A 17,186-nucleotide genomic window follows, 5' to 3' on the forward strand; every position below is an offset into this window, starting at 1 on the left:
CCTGAGACGGGCGGGGCCAGCCAGTGGGGCCAGAGGTAGGTGGTCACCCCACCCTGTCCCCCTCTCCAACCCTCCCCAGCATCCCCAAATACTCTGTCTTGATACCCAACATAAAAGAATTTGATGCAAGACATCTGGAGCTCTAGCCTGGGGTGTGGTGGGTGGGGTCCTTTCTGAGCCAGGTCCTCATGAGGGGAGGTTGCTGGTTTCAGATAGGGAAACTGACCTACCAAGAGGGTCAGAAACCTGCTGAGGTCACACGGGATTGGATCTGTGCTCTCTTGTCCCCTCAGCTCCTGGTGGCATCATGCAGGCACGACCATGCAAAACTCTGTTTTTCCTACAACCTCAGACCAACCTCCATTGCAGCCTCCCACCCACCCAACCCTGGAAAGCCAGCAAAAGGGCCTGGGCACAGGCAGGGCCAGCCATAGGGGACTTTCCACACTCAAGGGTGAGTCAGTGTTGGTGAGGCCAGGTCACAAGCCAGAAGCTCAAGGCAATAGGAAGTTGAGTTTAGCCTATGAACATGCATGCGTGCGTGCGTGTGGGGGACATTCCTGATGCCTGATCCTCACTATCAGCCCTGTCCTCCTTGCATCTAGACCAAGTTCTTGTGCTGCATTCATACCGTGAAACCAGCCTCCACACGGCCTCTGGCCCATCAGTGCCCTGTCACCCACTCCTTGCCCCATGGCTCCCTCCACTCACATCTAGGGTCATCCGGAGACCAACCGGTGAGGGTTCCTGTTCACTCAGGGAAGTCATTTGGCCTCCCAAGCCCCGAGTCCCCACCGGAGCAGTGGGCTTATCCAGTTCCTGCCCTGGTGTGGCCCCTGGTGAGGAACCTGCAACACTGGTGCGGATACAAGTCCAGCTGCAACAGGTATCCCACGGGTGCCTCTCTGCAGCCTCTGCTCTCCACTCCCCACATGACAGCCTCTTGCTTGCTGCGTTCGTACTCCCAGACATCTTTGCGGGCTCACTCCCCTCCCAGGCACCCACCACGGTGCTCTGTGGTCACCGCTGAGCATCAGCCTCTAAACCTCCTCTTCTCCCCAGGTCCTCCAGGCACCTCACCTCTATGACTGCTGCTCTGTCTCATCCCTGAATCCCTACCCCTTCCTCCCAACCTTCAAGTCCTCCCCCACACTCTGCCCCCACACCCCTAGGGTTCCCACCTGCTACTTTGATGCAAAAGACAACAAACGCACAGCTCCCACTGCTCTCTTGCCCCAATTTCTAGCAGATCTTTCCACCCAGATGGCCCCTGAGATGCTGCAAATGCAAGGAGTCCAGGATCCCCTCCCCCAGCCCCCACTCGGAGGGCTCCACTATCTATGTGCCCTTCAGACTCTCTCCACGCCAGATTAACTCATCCTCAGAGACACCTTGAGGTCCATTCTGAGCCCCAGAGGCTCCTCCTCCCAGTCCCAAAGGAAGCGTTCATCATTGGTCTACCCCAGCAGTTCTCCCCAGGATAGAGCAGTTCAGGCTTTTGAGTCAGTCCAACCTGGCTTCAATTCACCGCTTAGCCCCCTTTATAGATGAGTGATGTCCGGCAGGTTCCTTGACCGCTCAGTTCCATCCGCTAGAAAGCGGCCAAAAAGTTTCGAGGAGCCTGAAAGCGGTAGTGGCGGTTACTTCGACAACTTATCTGAGCGCCCCATGCTCAGCGCCCTGCCCAAGAGTGCTGATCCCAGATCAGTAACCCCGGCTGGATGAAGCCGCGCCTTGCCTCCACTCTGGCCGCCAAGCCAGGCGCTGCCCCCACGCCCCGGGCTGCGGGCAGCCGGGCGGCCGCCGCCGTCGGAAGGGCCAGGCAGGGTGTCCGAGGAAAGGCCCGCGGCCGCTGCTTTCCGGCCATTGTCCCCCGCGCCCCTGCCCTGCCCCCCGGGCCACCTACCCTGGCGCCGCGGGCGGCGGGCTCTGCCGGTGCTGGCGCCGCCGGTACAGCCCCGACGCGGCGAGCGCGCCCAGCCGGGTGGCCATGGCACGGGCCTCCCTCCCTCCTGCCGCCCGCTCCGCCGGGTCGAGGGACCCCAGGCTCGGAGGGCGGGTGCTGCCACGGGCAGCCACCAACGACCGGACACCGGGGCCCGGACGCCCGGCTTGCAGGAGGGGGCTCCCTCGGCACCCACCCGTCTGCACCGGAGCTCACGTTACGCACTGCGATCTCCAAAGGGCAGCGGAGTCAACTCCAAATAGAAAGGATATTGTTCCCGCCGCGGGGGCAGCGCAGTGAAAGCTGAGGCTAGCAGGATTGGGTCCCGGCTGGGGAGGAGACGCGCTGGGAAGATCCCAACGAGCACAGAGGTGAGTCCACAGTGGCAGGGCAGGCTGCCTAGAGATCCCGGGCTGCCAGGAGCCTCCGAGGAAATCCTAAGCCCCCTGAACACCCTGAGGATGGTATGTCCTCCTTTGAGGAGGGCAGTATGGACCTGAGCCAGCTTACGAATCCTGCAGTCAAGAAGCTGATGAGGGATTCACACACGTGCCCACTTTCTGCCTTGGTCTCTTCCCTGAGAAAGTGCAGCCACCTAGGAGACCCAGGGAGACCCAGGAGACCCAGCTTCCCTGGTAGCTCAGCTGGCAAAGAATCTGCCTGCAACGCAGGAGACCCCAGTTCAATTCCTGGATCAGAAAGATGCCCTGGAGAAGGGATGGGCTACTTACTCCAGTGTTCTTGGGCTTCCCTGGTGGATCAGACAGTAAAGAATCTGCCTGCCATGCGGCAGACCTGGATTGGATCCCTGGGTTGGGAAGATCCCCTGGAGGAGGGCATGGCAACCCACTCCAGTATTCTTGCCTGGGAAATCGCTGGGACAGAGGAGCCTGGTGGGCTACAATCAATGGTCGCAGAGTTGGTCATGACTGAGCTACTAAGTACAGCACAGGAGACCCAGACCAGGGCAGCCCAGTCCCTGGACCTGGCCAACAAATAACCATCCACTCCAAAAGAAGTTCACACGGTCAAAACCTGGAGGGCATGCAGTCCCCCAGCTCTTCATGGAGAGCAGAAGCAGCAGGTTCTGATGGAAGACCCCCATGGTTTCCATGCATTTTTATCTAAAGGTATTTATTGGTGGGGCTACTGTGATCTATGTGCAAACACCCATGACCAGCATCTGAACTGTGGCCACTGATGGCCAAGGAAGAACCACGATCAGCATTTAATAAGGATCCACAGCACTCACAGAAATCTATCACATTGATTCCATTTCCCTGAAAAACCTCTCTAGTGAGGTCAGAAAGCATGAGCAGTATCTTCCCCTGCCTTCCATCATTCCAGACAGCAAGGTCTTCTGACACTGGGAAAGGAGGAAACTTTAGAGGGGATCAATCAGCACTCAGATGCTGGGCCTACACATCAAAGAACGAACATCGCCCAATAAATTCAAACTCGAGGAAGTAAGTGCTCCTTAACCGCTCTGGGAGTCAACCCCCAAACATAGCCAGGTGACTACAAGCACCGTGTGCAGTACAGTTTGTCAATACACCTTGATTCCAAAGGTATCAAGTACTGATCAATTCAATAAATATTTTCTTAAAGGTGGCACCAGGGGCTAAAAGGGCATAGAGAAGCTGAGCCTGGAGCCGACAACTAGAAGGATCACCTCCTGCCTTCTGATTTAGAGCTGAATGCTTAAGAAAGCTAGGGTATAGAGTTTTCCTAGGGCAGCTTCAAGTTGATGGCCCAGGGCCTAGGCCCCTCTTACCAGCCTCCATTCAACCTGACCCATATGGAAATTCTGATCTCTAGAACCCAGAGCTCTCAGCCAGAGTCAGAGTCACGTTTAATGAGGGAACACGTCCACAATGGTGAATAGACCTGGGAGGGAGGCTATAGCCACAACTGTTTTGCACATCACCATTTTAAATGAAGTTCAAGTCCAAGATTACCAAACACTGATTGATTCAACAAATATTTACTGTAAAAGGGGCACCACAGGCTAGAAATTGAGAGAAAGTTAGTGACTGATTGAGTCCAAATCCCAAATCTCTGCATAGCCTTGTTTTCCCATTCTGCAGCCTCTCTTGCAGGGTGAGGCTGCCAGTCATGCAGGCCTCCCTGTCTAGCATTCTGGCTCCAGAGAACACAGTTGCAAAAACACAGCAAAAATGATGTCAGCAAAAATGGCAGAATAAGGACCTCTGAAAGTTTGTCCTTCCGTAAAAGCAAAGAAGGATTTCCTTGGTAGCTTAGCAATAAAGAATCCGCTGGCCAATGCAGGGGACATGGGTTCAATCCCTGGATCAGGATGATACCCTGGGGAAGGAAATGGCAACCCACTCCAGTATCCTTGTCTGGGAAATCCCGTGGACAGAGGAGCCTGGCAGGCTACAGTCCATGGGGTCGCAAAGTGTCAGACACAACTTAGGGACTAAACAACAACCACAAAAGCAATGAAAAAACTAGCACAAACTGTCAAGAGTCCCCTTTGTCAGAACTCTATAAATTAACCAAAGACTTGCAGTAAGCAGACAGCAAGAAAAACAGCTGAGAGGACATATGCATGATCAAAAGGTACATGAAAATATGCTCAATATATTATAATCATAATCGTTAAGAAAATGCAAGTCAAAACCTCAATGAGATATCGCCTCTCACCTGTCAGAAAGGCTATTACCAAGAAGACAAGAAATAACAAGTATTGGTGAGGATGTGGGGAAAAGGAACCTTTGCATACTGTTCAAAGGAATGTAAATTGATGCAGCCACCATGGAAACAGTATAGAGTTTCCTCAAAAAAATTTAAAAATAGAACTACAATATGATCCAGCAATTCCACTTCTGGGTATTTATCTGAAGGAAACAAAAACACTCATTAGAAAAGATATACACACCCCTAAGTTCATTGCAGCATTATTTACAAAAGCCAAGGTATAGAAAGAACCTAAAGTGTTTATTGATGGATGAATGGATAAAGAAGATGTGGTATACAAATGAAATGGAATACTATTTGGCCATAAAAAAGAACAAAAGGGACTTGCCTGGTGGAAGTGGTTAAGAATCCACCTGCCAACACAGGGAGCACGGGTTTGATCCCTGGTCCAGGAGGATTGCGCATTCTGTAGAGTAACTAAGCCTGTGTGCCACAACTACTGAGGCGGTGCTCTGCAGCTTGCAAGCCACACCCGCTGAGCCCTTGAGCTGCAGCCACTGAGTCCGTGTGCTGCAACCACTGAGGCCCCTGTGCCTAGAACCCATGCTCTGCAACAAGAAGCCACCACAATAAGAAGCCTGCACACCGCAATGAAGAGTGCCCCTCTCTCCCCAAAACTAGAGAAAGCCCCCGAGCAGCGATGAAGACTCAGTGCAGCAAAAAAAAAAAAAGAATGAAATCTTGCCATATGCTACAATGTGGATGAAACTTGAGGGCATATGCTAAGTGAAATAAGTCAGAGAAAGAAAAATACTGCATGATCACACTTACGTGTGGAATTTTATTTATTCTTTCATGTGGAATTTTAGAAACAAAAGCCCAGGTCAGATACAGAGAATAGTTTGATGGCTACCAGAGGTGGGGGATGGGAAGTGGCCAAAATGGGTGAAGGGAATCAACAGTACAAAATTCCATTTATAAGATAAATAAGTCATGGGGATGTAATGTATAGCAGGGTGACTATAGTTAATAATACTGTATTTCATATTTGAAAGTTGCTAAGAGAATAAATCTTAAAAGTTCTCATCACAAGGAAAAAAATTTTTATAATTATGGTGTCAGGTGTTAACTAGACTTACTGTGTGATCATTTCACAATATATACAAACATCAAATCATTATATTGCACATTTTCTAAAATTAATATTATATCTCAATAAAAATACATAAGCTAAAAAATAACTGGGAGAAAAAATAAAAAAATAATAACTGGGAGGGAATAAAAGCAAAAAAAAAAAAAGCTGAATCTTCATAAGAACACTTTTATGGTATTTTAATTTATCTTAGTACCTTAATCCCCAATTCCTAACTCCATAGCTGCCTGGAAAAGTAACTGCCGACATTCCCAGTAATGGGGGAGAAGAGGGCTGAAATTCTTTCAAGGCTTCATTCCCAAAGAATGACCTGGTCTTCCCTTGAAGATCACACTTGAAGGCTTTTCTTTATGTGACCTCAGTCATATCAACCCAGGGCTGAAAGCCTCTCCTAGGGAGAGTTTTTCAAATATATTACTATCAAAAATACCTATGATGTCATTGTCACAGACAATGGATAACAGTTGGGCAAACAGATGACTAACTTAAACAAGCTTAAAAGGAAAAACCAAGGAATTAGATGTGCTTAGGAGCTCTGAAAAGAACTGACATATCTCTGGGAAACTAGAAGGCCATGCACATGCCCAGGGCTGTGTGTATGCTCAGGAAAGACCTTAGAAGGTCCTAAGCTTTCACTTCTGACAGATCCTTTTAGCTCCATACAGCAGGAAATGAGGACTAGGGCAGAGTTGTAAAATGCCAGGTTGAATGTTGAAAACGTGCCCAAAAATACATTCAGAGCCTTCTGTAAAAGCTGGGAGACACTGATTTTGTCAACTACAAATTTTGGCATTTGCCATCGGCACTTGCCATCTACTTCTACAAGGGTTAAATCAGGTGCTGCTGTATCTGCTAACTTTTAATACTCTCTGAAAGGAGATCAGGATGGAGAGCAGAAGTGAGGCACTCTGTGCTCTGAGAAAAACTGGCAGAACAGGTATTATAGTTAGATATCTTCTCATATCGAGAAAAGCACTAAAATCCTTCATGGTGACGGCAGTTCCTCATGACTAGCAGAAACCCTTTGCCCTCCCCCCCCAAAAAAGTGCTTAATTGCACGTGTTATCCTGTCACCAAAATCCTAAGTATACTGACCTTCCCCCCTACCCCACTGAGAGCAGCGTCTCAGAGCTATCTGAAATGCTGTCTCCCGGGGTATAGCCCACACTTTGACCCAGATAAAACTTAACTCACAACTCGCACATTGTGCATTTTTTTAAGTCAACAGTTTCAGGCATTCAAAAATATCTCTATCCAAGGACTTCCATAGTAGTCCAGTGGCTGAGACTCCAAGCTTCCTATGCAGGGATGCAGGGGACTCAGGTTCAAACCCTGGTCAGGGAACTAAGATCCCACAGGCCATGCAGCATGGTTGAAGAAAAAAAAAAAGAAAATCTCTGTCCAGTCATTAGCTGGCCACTAAACTAACCAGGCAGAGACTGCAGTGGCCACAAATGACAGAGATACAGACTTTACAGAGTAAGTTCAGGAAAGTTACTAAACAAACAAATCATAAGCAGCACCAACAGAACCAGGGGATTAGGGAGAATCTGGTTTCCAAAGCTGCCACACCACATTATTTTATTTGAGAAGTTCCGTTCTCAGCAAAAGTTAAAATACATGCAAAAAAACAACAACAAAAAATGACCTAGACACAGGGGAAAAAAAGAAAAGCAATGAGTAGAAAGGAAGCCCTGAGGAAGCCCAGATGTTAGACTTACTAGACGGACTTCAAATCAGCTAATTTAAATATGTTCAAAGAACTAAAGGAAGCCAGGTCTAAAAACCTAAAGAAAAGCATGAAAATGATGCATTATCAAATGTAGAATATCAATTGATAGAAATGATAAAATGGAACCAAACAGAAATCCTAGAGTTAAAAGGAAATACCAAAGAGATTTCTTCAGGATGAAATGAAAGGACGCTGGACAACAATTCGAATCCACATGAAGAAACTAAGAGCAGTAACGCTAACCATAAGATAAATATAAAAGACAATACAAATGTATTTTTTGCTTGTAAACCTTTTTTCCCATTTGGCTTAAATATGACTGCATAATGAAATAATTTAACACAAAAGAAGGCAATGGTGTAGGAAGTGAGAAACAAAAAAAGACATGATATATAGAAAGAAATAACAAAGTGGCAGATGTAAACCCCAGTTATCAGTAATTATATTAACTAAATGGATTAAACCAGTCAATCCTAAAGGAAATCAGTCCTGAATATTCACTGGAAGGACTGATGCTGAAGCTGAAGCTCCAATAGTACTTTGGCCACCTGATGCAAAGAACTGACACATCGAAAAAGACCCTGATACTGGGAAAGACTGAAGGCAGGAGGAGAAGGGGACGACAGAGGATGGGGTGGTTGGATGGCATCACTGACTCGATGGACATGAGTTTGAGCAAGCTCCGGGAGTTGGTGATGGACAGGGAAGCCTGGCGTGCTGCAGTCCATGGGGTCGCAAAGAGTGAGACATGACTGAGCGACTGAACTGAATTGAAATGTATTAAACTTTCCAATCAGAAAGTTTTTTAACTTTCTTTAAATGAATATTTTAAAGGTGATCCAATTATATGCTTTCTCCAAGAGACTCACTTTACATTCAAAACCACAAAAAGATGGAAAGTAAGAGAATGTCAAAGATATACTATACAAACTGCAACCAAAAGAAGACAGGAATGGCTATGTGTGCATGCTAAGTTGCTTCAGTAGTGTCTGACTCTTTGTGACCCCATGGACTGTAGCCCGTCAGGCTCCTCTGTCCATGAGATCAAATAGCATCAAAAGGAAAAAATACTTAGAAATAAATTTAACCAAAGAAGTGTAAGCCTTAGGTGGCACAGTGGTAAAGAATCTGCCTGCCAATGCAGGAGGCGCATGATATGTGGGTTCACTCTCTGGGTCATGAAGATTCCCTGGAGTAGGAAAAAGCAACACACTCTGGTATTCTGGCCTGGAAGATTCCATGGACAGAGGATGCTAGCCCATGAGGTTGCAAAGAGTCAGACATGACTGAGCCTGCACACATGTTATATATACTGATAACTACACAACATTGTTGAAAGAAATTAAAGAATACCTAAAGAAACAGAAAGACATCCCCTGTTCATGGATTATAAAACCTAACATTGTTAAGACAGCAATATTTCCCCCTCCCACACATGACCTATGGATTCAACACAATCCCTATCAAAATTCCAACTGCCTTTTTAATAGAAATGGACAAGGTAATCCTAAAATCCAAATGGAAATAAACGCAAGGAACTCAGAATAGTTATTGAAAACAACTTGAAGAACAAAACCAGAGGACTCACGTTTTCCAATTTCCTAACTTACTACTGAGTTACAGTAATCAAAACAGTAAGGTACTGGCATAAGGACAGACAGATACATCAACTGAATGGATTGAGAATTCAGAAATAATCCCACACATCCATGGTTGACTGATTCTTAAAATTTATTTATTTATTTTAATTGGAGGCTAATTACTTTACAATATTGTAGTGGTTTTTGCCATACATTGACGTGAATCAGCCATGGGTGTACATGTGTTCCCCCATCCTGAAACCCCCTCCCATCTCCCTGCCCATCCCATCCCCCAGGGTTGTCCCAGTGCACTGGCTTTGAGTGCCTGGTTTCATGCATCAAACTTGGACTGGTGATCTATTTCACATATGGTAATGTGCATGTGTCAATGCAATCTTCTTAAATCCTACCCTCGCCTTCTCCCACAGAGTCCAAAAGTCTGTTCTTTATGTCTGTGTCTCTTTTGCTGTCTCACAAATAGAGTCATCATTATCTTTCTAAATTCCATATATATTGTTAATATACTGTATTGGTGTTTTCCTTTCTGACTTACTTTGCTCTGTATAATAGGCTCCAGTTTCATCCACCTCATTAGAACTGATTCAAATGTGTTATTTTTAATAGCTGGGTAATATTCATTGTGTATATGTACCACAGCTTTCTTATCCATTCGTCTGCTGATGGACATCTAGGTTGCTTCCGTGTCCTGGCTATTGTAAACAGCGCTGTGATGAACATTGGGGTACAGGTATCTCTTTCAATTCTGGTTTCCTCAGTGTATACGCCCAGCTGTGGGATTGCTGGGTCATATGACAATTCTATTTCCAGTTTTTTAAGGAATCTCCACACTGTTCTTCATAGTGGCTGTACTAGTTTGCATTCCCACCAACAGTGTAAGAGGGTTCCCTTTTCTACGCACCCTCTCCAGCATTTATTGTTTGTATACTTTTTGATAGCAGCCATTCTGACCAGCGTGAGATGATACCTCATTGTGGTTTTGATTTGCATTTCTCTGATAATGAATGATGTTGAGCATCTTTTCATGTGTTTGTTAGCCATCTGTATGTCTTCTTTGGAGAAACGTCTGCTTAGTTCTTTGGCCCATTTTTTTTATCGGGTCATTTATTTTTCCGGTATTGAACTGCATGAGCTGCTTGTATATTTTTGAGATTAATTCTTGGTCAGTTGCTTCGTTTGCTATTGTTGCCTCCCATTCTTAAAGCTGCCTTTTCACCTTGCTTAGAGTTTCTTCCGTTGTGCAAAAGCTTTTAAGTTTAATTAGGTCCCATTTGTTTATTTTTGCTTTTATTTCCATTACTCTGGGAAGTGGGTCATAGAGAATCCTGCTGTGATTTATGTCACAGAGTGTTTTGCCTATGTTTTCCTCTAGGAGTTTTATAGTTTCTGGCCTTACATTTAGATCTTTAATCCATTTTGAGTTTATTTTTGTGTATGGTGTTAGAAAGTGTTCTAGTTTCATTCTTTTACAGGTGGTTGACCAGTTTTCCCAGCATCACTTGTTAAAGAGATTGTCTTTTCTCCATTGTATATTCTTGCCTCCTTTGTCAAAGATAAGGTGTCCATAGGTGTGTGGATTTATCTCTGGGCTTTCTATTTTGTTCCATTGATCTATATTTCTGTCTTTGTGTCAGTACCATACTATTTAGATGACTGTAGCTTTGTAGTATAGTCTGAAGTCAGGCAGGTTGATTCCTCCAGTTCCATTCTTCTTTCTCAATTGCTTTGGCTATTCGAGGTTTTTTGGCATTTCCATACAAATTGTGAAATTATTTGTTCTAGTTCTGTGAAAAATACCATTGGTAACTTGGTAGGGGTTGCATTGAATCTATAGACTGCTTTGGGTAGTATACTCATTTTCACTATATTGATTCTTCCAATCCATGAACGTGGTATATTTCTCCATCTATTTGTGTCATTTTTGAATTCTTTCATCAGTGTTTTATAGTTTTCTATATATAGGTCTTTTGTTTCTTTAGGTAGATTTATTCCTATTTTATTATTTTCATTGCAATGGTGAATGGAATTGTTTCCTTAATTTCTCTTTCTGTTTTCTCATTGTTAGTGTGGAAGAATTCAAGGGATTTCTGTGTGTTAATTTTATATCCTGCAACTTTACTATATTCATCAATTAGCTCTAGTGATCAGTGGTGGTGTCTTTAGGGTTTTCTATGTAGAGGATCATGTCATCTGCAAACAGTGAGAGTTTTACTTTTTCTTTTCCAATCTGGATTCCTTTTATTTCTTTTTCTTTTCTGATTGCTGTGGGTAAAATTTCCAAAAATATGTTGAATAGTAGTGGTGAGAGGACCCTTGTTTTGTGTCTGACTTTAGGGGAAATGCTTTCAAGTTTTCACCATTGAGGATAATGTTTGCTCTGGGTTTATCATATATGGCTTTTATTATGGGTCAACTGACTTTTGACAAGCCTGCCAAGACAATTCAATGATAAAAGAATAGTCTTGTCAACAAATGATGCTAGAACCACTGAATAGTCACATGCAAAAGGATGATTTTACATGTTTCAATGCCATTCTCCCAAATCTTCCCACCCTCTCCCTCTCCCACAGAGTCCATAAGACTGTTCTATACATCATGTATGAAATGAGATGCCAGTCCAGGTTCGATGCACAATACTGGATGCTTGGGGCTAGTGCACTGGGACGACCCAGAGGGAGGGTATGGGGAGGGAGGAGGGAGGAGGGTTCAGGATGGGGAACACATGTATACCTGTGGCGGATTCATTTTGATATTTGGCAAAACTAATACAATTATGTAAAGTTTAAAAATAAAATAAAATTAAAAATTTAAAAAAAGGATGATTTTAAACCTCCACTTCAGGTCATATATAAAAACTGACTCATATATAGAAACTGACTCAGGTACTGAAAATTGAAATATTAAAGAGTTAACACGAAAAACTCCGTGGGGGGGGGGGAAACATATGTGTAAATATTTATAAATTAGGTATGTTTCCTAGATATGACACCAAAAAACTCAAGCCATCAGAAATAAATAAATAGGGACTTTCTGGTTAATCATCTGCCTTGCAACATGGGGGTGCAGTCCCATCCCTGGTAGGGGAAGTAAGACCCCACAAGCTGCAGAGAAAGTAAGCCCATGTGCCACAACTGGAGAGCTCACACACAGCAACAAAAGACCCCGCAGCTGCAGCTCAGACTCTAGGCACAAAGAAATAAGTAGAACTTCACCAAAGTTTAGAACTTCTGTGTATTTAAGGACACTACCAGGAAAGTGAAGACAACCTACAGCAGAAAATATTTGCAGATTATATATCTGGTAAATATCTAGTATCCAGAATAATGAACTCTTACAATCCAGCAATAAAAAGAACCCAATCTTAAAACAGGCACAGAATTTGAGTAGACATTTCTCCAGATAAGATCAACAAGCAGCCAATAAGCTCCTGAAAAAGTGTCCAAGATCACAGGTCACTAGGGAAATAAAAGTCAAAACCATAATGTGGTGTCACTTTTTTTGTCACACCTACAAAAACAGATAACGGTAAGTGGAGAAAACGGAACCCTCAGACATTCTTGATGTGAATGTAAAATTGATGCAGTTACTTGGAATACAGCTTGGCAATTCCTCAGTTTAACATAAAGTTATTACAGGACCCCCAAATTTCACTCCTAGGTATATTCTCCAGATAGTAGACAATATATGTAGGAATATTCACAGCAGCACTTATTCATAAGAGCCAAAAGTGGAAACGAAATTTCCACCACAGATGAATATACAGATAAAATGTGGTTTATCCATATAAGGGCATATTATTTGGTCAAAAAAGGAACAAAGTACTGATTCATACAACAATATAAGTGCACCTTGAAAACATTATGCCAAATGAAAGAAGCTAGGCAGAAAAAAAAAAAGAGGCCACATAATGTATGGCTCCATTTATATGAAATGTCCAGAACAGGCAAACCTGTAGAGACAGAAAGCAGACTAGTGATTGCCAGGGGCTGGGGGAAGAAGGGATTAGCTGCAAATGGGTTTCTTTTGGGGGTGATGAAAATATTCAGAATTGGTGGTGATGCTTGCATAACCTGGTAAATATACTATAAACCACTGACCTGCACACTCTGATAGTGAATTTCATGGCATGGGATTCATATCTCAAATGTTAAAGCAGCACACACATAGTGAAGAATGCAACTATGCTGCTTACTAAGAGACAAGAGCCCCAGAAGCAGCACGAAGCTGGGAGGCGGGGTTGCTATCTCTTTCTGGGCGGTGAGTGCCATCCCCAGGGCAGCCAGCGATACCACCACAGCCTCTCTGCCAGAGCCAGTTTCACTGGGGGACTGAAGACAACTCGCCCAGATCCTTTGGCATGGCTGAGATGAATGATAATTTCATCAGGACATTCTGAGTGATTGTATTTTCTTACGGTGCATGTATGTTTGGTTTTATATACACGCATATGAGACATCTCATCTTAGTGAGATACAGTCATCTCACGTGAGCGTCTCATTAAGATCATCTTATCAGGTCATCTCGAATAAAGAGTCATCATCCAAAATCTAGAAGATCTGAATAAACAGAACAAGAAGGACTGTTCAGGTGCCTCCCTCTGCTCCCCTCCCTTCCTCCCCCACCCCCCGGCAGAAATGAAGCCCTAAGGATGGTTTAAGTGTGACCCTACGTAGTAGATGGAAGCAGAGAGCGGACGTGTGGCTGGAGAGGTAGGTCAACCGCTGTGCAGGGAGAGCCCAGGCCCTCCTCAAGCAATAGGCCAGCTCACAAGTGCCGAGTCCTCAGTTTTCAGGAATTCTGGGAACTGGTTCACATCACCTTGGTAGCTTGAAGTGAGCCCAACACCTCTTGAAGTAAGAGGTGTTACAGCATGGAACTGCGCACACCCTATAGATCAGGCCCCATGGCACTCCCCTGGCCAGCCAGAGAGGGGAGTCTCCACCAGAAGAAGAAAAGGGAGGAGGTGAGGGCCATGGGTGGGGCCCAGTCTGGGGCTCAGGGCCCAGCTGCACATCCCCTGTCACCTGCTTCACACTTTGCTTAAACCCTTGAGTCCATCACAGCCCCATGTGCTGTCCCAGGGCCTCTGGCTGCCACCCTAGCTGCTCCTTGGCAAGCTCCTCTGCTGAGGGAGTCACTGGGCATATTCCTGAGGAGGGTGGGGAGCATCTGGGAGCACTGAGGGGGTGTGGTGGACAGGGTGAGGGGGCTGGTAGGTGTGAGGACAGGGATCCAGCAGCCCCACTCTGCACTGTGCCAAGGATGGGGCCCGGCTGTGAGCTGGCGGCCTCTGTGGGTGTCGGTCATGTGGTGGGTGGGCCTCCCCTCCAACAGGCCAAGCCACTGAGTCACAGCTGTGTGCATGGTGCTCCAGGCTCCCTCTGGAGGACAGCCGCTGACAGGTCAGCTCCCTGGGCAGGGGAGGTAACCCGCCCAAGGTTGGAAAACGTTGACGTCAAAGGTCCCTTCAGCTGGGACAAAGACACGGTGTTTTTAAGTCCAGAGTTCTTGGGGCTGCAGCCAGGGCTGAGCCTCTTCCCACAGCATGGAGGCTCCCTAAATAACCACGCCCATGTCCCAGGCCTCATTCACTCTTCTGGCCTAGCTCAGCCCTCTCCTGGGCTACAGGCCCTCATGTCCAGTTTCAGGGTTTCCCCTGAGACTTACCAACGCTCTCCAAATGCTTCATGGCCCAAACTAGCTCTGTGTCCACTCCCACACCTGCCACCACAAACTGGGCACCTGCCCTGGGTCCAGACTCCACCTCCCAGGTCTCCTGAATCGCTCTCCTCTTCTCTTGCCCCATGGCTGCCAAGGAGAGGCTTCATCACTGCTTGCCACCTTGGTCTCCTTCCCTGTCTCTTCCTCAGCAGCCCCTTTCCTAACAGTACTCAGAGGAGTAGTTCCAAAGTGCCCAGCCATGCATGGCACTCCAGGTCACTTCAGCGGCTCCCCCACTGACCTCCCTCTTGTCTCACCTGCTTGGAGGGCTGGGGCTTTACACTGTTGCCAGGGAGAGCCCAGAAGGTGCAGGAGGTGTACAAGGAGAGGGTAATTTCCAAAAATCAGTCTGGTCTGGGCAGCAAGGGATAATGTGGGGAAAACCAGCATCCAGGTGTGAGAACTGCCCTGGCATCTCATGGGGGTAGTGGATGTGTAGAGGGCACAGTGGCATGAAACAGAATGAAAAGGAAACTCCACAGCTTCTGGGACAGGAAAAACCTCACCCACCCCAAAGGCTGGGTCGGACGTCCATTCCTCTGCCAGGCTGGCCCCTATGCCTGCATGTGGAAGGGAGATCAGCCGCTCCTGGCATGGATGCCACATGTGGTAGGCCAACTTCAAAGGAGGATGGGAGCATGGGCTCACAGACCACTCCCAGCTTGTGAAAAAGAAAAGAGCAGAAGAATACACAAGAAAAGAAGAAAACCACCAAAATGTTACTGAGGGCTTTTCTGAAGAGTGGAACCACAGGCTATTTTCTTTCTTTCTTTATGTTAACATTTCTGTTACCTCTTTGTTTCTGGGTTTTTCCTAGTGAGGGAGTGAAAGTACTAGTTGCTCAGTTGTGTCCAACTCTTTGCAACCTCAGTGGATTGTAGCTCGCCAGGCTCCTCTGTCCAGGGAATTCTTCAGGCAGGAGTGCTGGAGTGGGTAGCCATTCCCTTCTCCAGGGGATCTTCCTGACCCAGGGATAGAACCCAGATCTCCCACATTGCAGGCAGATTCTTTACTAACTCCCTAACTCTCTAAGATGAGCAGTTTTACTTTTAACCCAACTCAGAGTTCTCCAAGGCTCACTCCAGTCCCTGTGTCATTTGATGACTAGCATCTTTTGGGCTCAGGGTGCCCACTGGAGCCGGGCAGCAGCTGGAGCAGGTTGGCCCCTGTTCCCACCCTGGCCTGCATTCCCAGCTTCTCCTGCGGCGCTATCCTCTGGCCAACCTGATACCCCCCTCTCCCCGGAAGACCCCCGGGGTTCAGGGGGGAAAGAGTTCCTGCTGAGGGAACAGAGGTGCATCTGGTTTCTGCCTCTCCCCACCCCAGAGCATCAGAGCTGAAGCTACTATAGACGCTGACATCCTGCAGCTTGGCCTTACACGATCTCCGCTGTGCCTGGAAAACCACCTGTCACGCATCCCAGCCCCACACCAACACCCATCTGTCGCTGCTCCTGATTCTGTCCCTGTTCTCTCCCCCTTTTCTTCCTCGGGAGCTTAGAGGGTGGGGAGTGAGGTAGCCGGCAGGGGTGCCCTGCGAGGGACAGGAAGGCAAGAGCACACTAGGAGGGGTGAGCACTGGGAGCGGGTTTTGTCGGCAGACCTGGGCTGCGGTGGGAGGTCTGGGAAGTGGGCAGTAAACTGCATGTGAAGCACAGGACTCCCCAGTAACAGGATCTGTGCTGGCTCCTGGGACTGCCCTAGGACTCCAGGCCATAGCCTTCATAGCGATCTGTGTGACCCTGAAGGCTGGGTGACTGTCCTGCACATCGCCTAGGTTTTGGGGCCACCACTCTGCCCTCTGTGGCTGCTCCCCATTTCTGAGTCCTGCCTCTCCAAGCTCCTTTCCCCAGCAAAGCCACGGGGTCCCCTCTAGCCTCCAGCCCCAAGTCAAGGGGTCGTAAAGAAGAGCATCCTCCTCCCAGGGCTTGGCTGGAAGGGGGCCTGTGGGCCTCAGAGACCAGCCCCTCCCACCCCTGAGTCATGCACTTGTACCCAGCCAGGTTCCAGAAAGGGTTGCGGGGGCCAGCACTAGCCAGACACTGGTGGCCATGTGACTGGCCTGGTGAGTCACTTGGCCTATGGGGCGTCAGTCATCTCATCTGTGAAATGGCCACAAGGGATATAAAAGTGGAAACCGGGCCAGGCCTGGGGGAGTTTCTGGGGTTCAACCCATCCCTGTGCAGCCTGTGTTGGGGTCAGGTCTGGCTAGGTCCCCAGACCGACCGTTTACCATTTTTACCACCCCATCTTACAGAGCAGGAAACAGAAGGCTCCAGAGGTGACCTGTCACCAGGGTCACCCAGCGAGGGGACAGGGAAGCCGGCGGGAGCCGACCGCCTGGATTTTGACGCCGTGCCTTTCAGTTGGTAGTGAC

The 17,186-nt window shown here is 47.1% G+C and overlaps 1 protein-coding gene across 1 annotated transcript in view; it reads right to left on the reverse strand.

The window, feature by feature from the left end:
- Positions 1–2,559, reverse strand: part of LIMS2 (LIM and senescent cell antigen-like domains 2) — a 24,786-nt gene extending 22,227 nt beyond the window's left edge. The window contains exon 1 of the mRNA XM_010837958.1: positions 1,907–2,559. Within this exon, the coding sequence (XP_010836260.1) occupies positions 1,907–1,992 (86 nt within the window). The 5' untranslated portion in view covers positions 1,993–2,559. The remainder of the gene's footprint in view (positions 1–1,906) is intronic.
- Between the last annotated feature and the right edge of the window lie 14,627 nt (positions 2,560–17,186).

This window comes from Bison bison, unplaced genomic scaffold (genome assembly GCF_000754665.1).
Source record: "Bison bison bison isolate TAMUID 2011002044 unplaced genomic scaffold, Bison_UMD1.0 scf7180017864088, whole genome shotgun sequence".
Classification (NCBI taxonomy): Eukaryota; Metazoa; Chordata; class Mammalia; order Artiodactyla; family Bovidae; genus Bison; species Bison bison.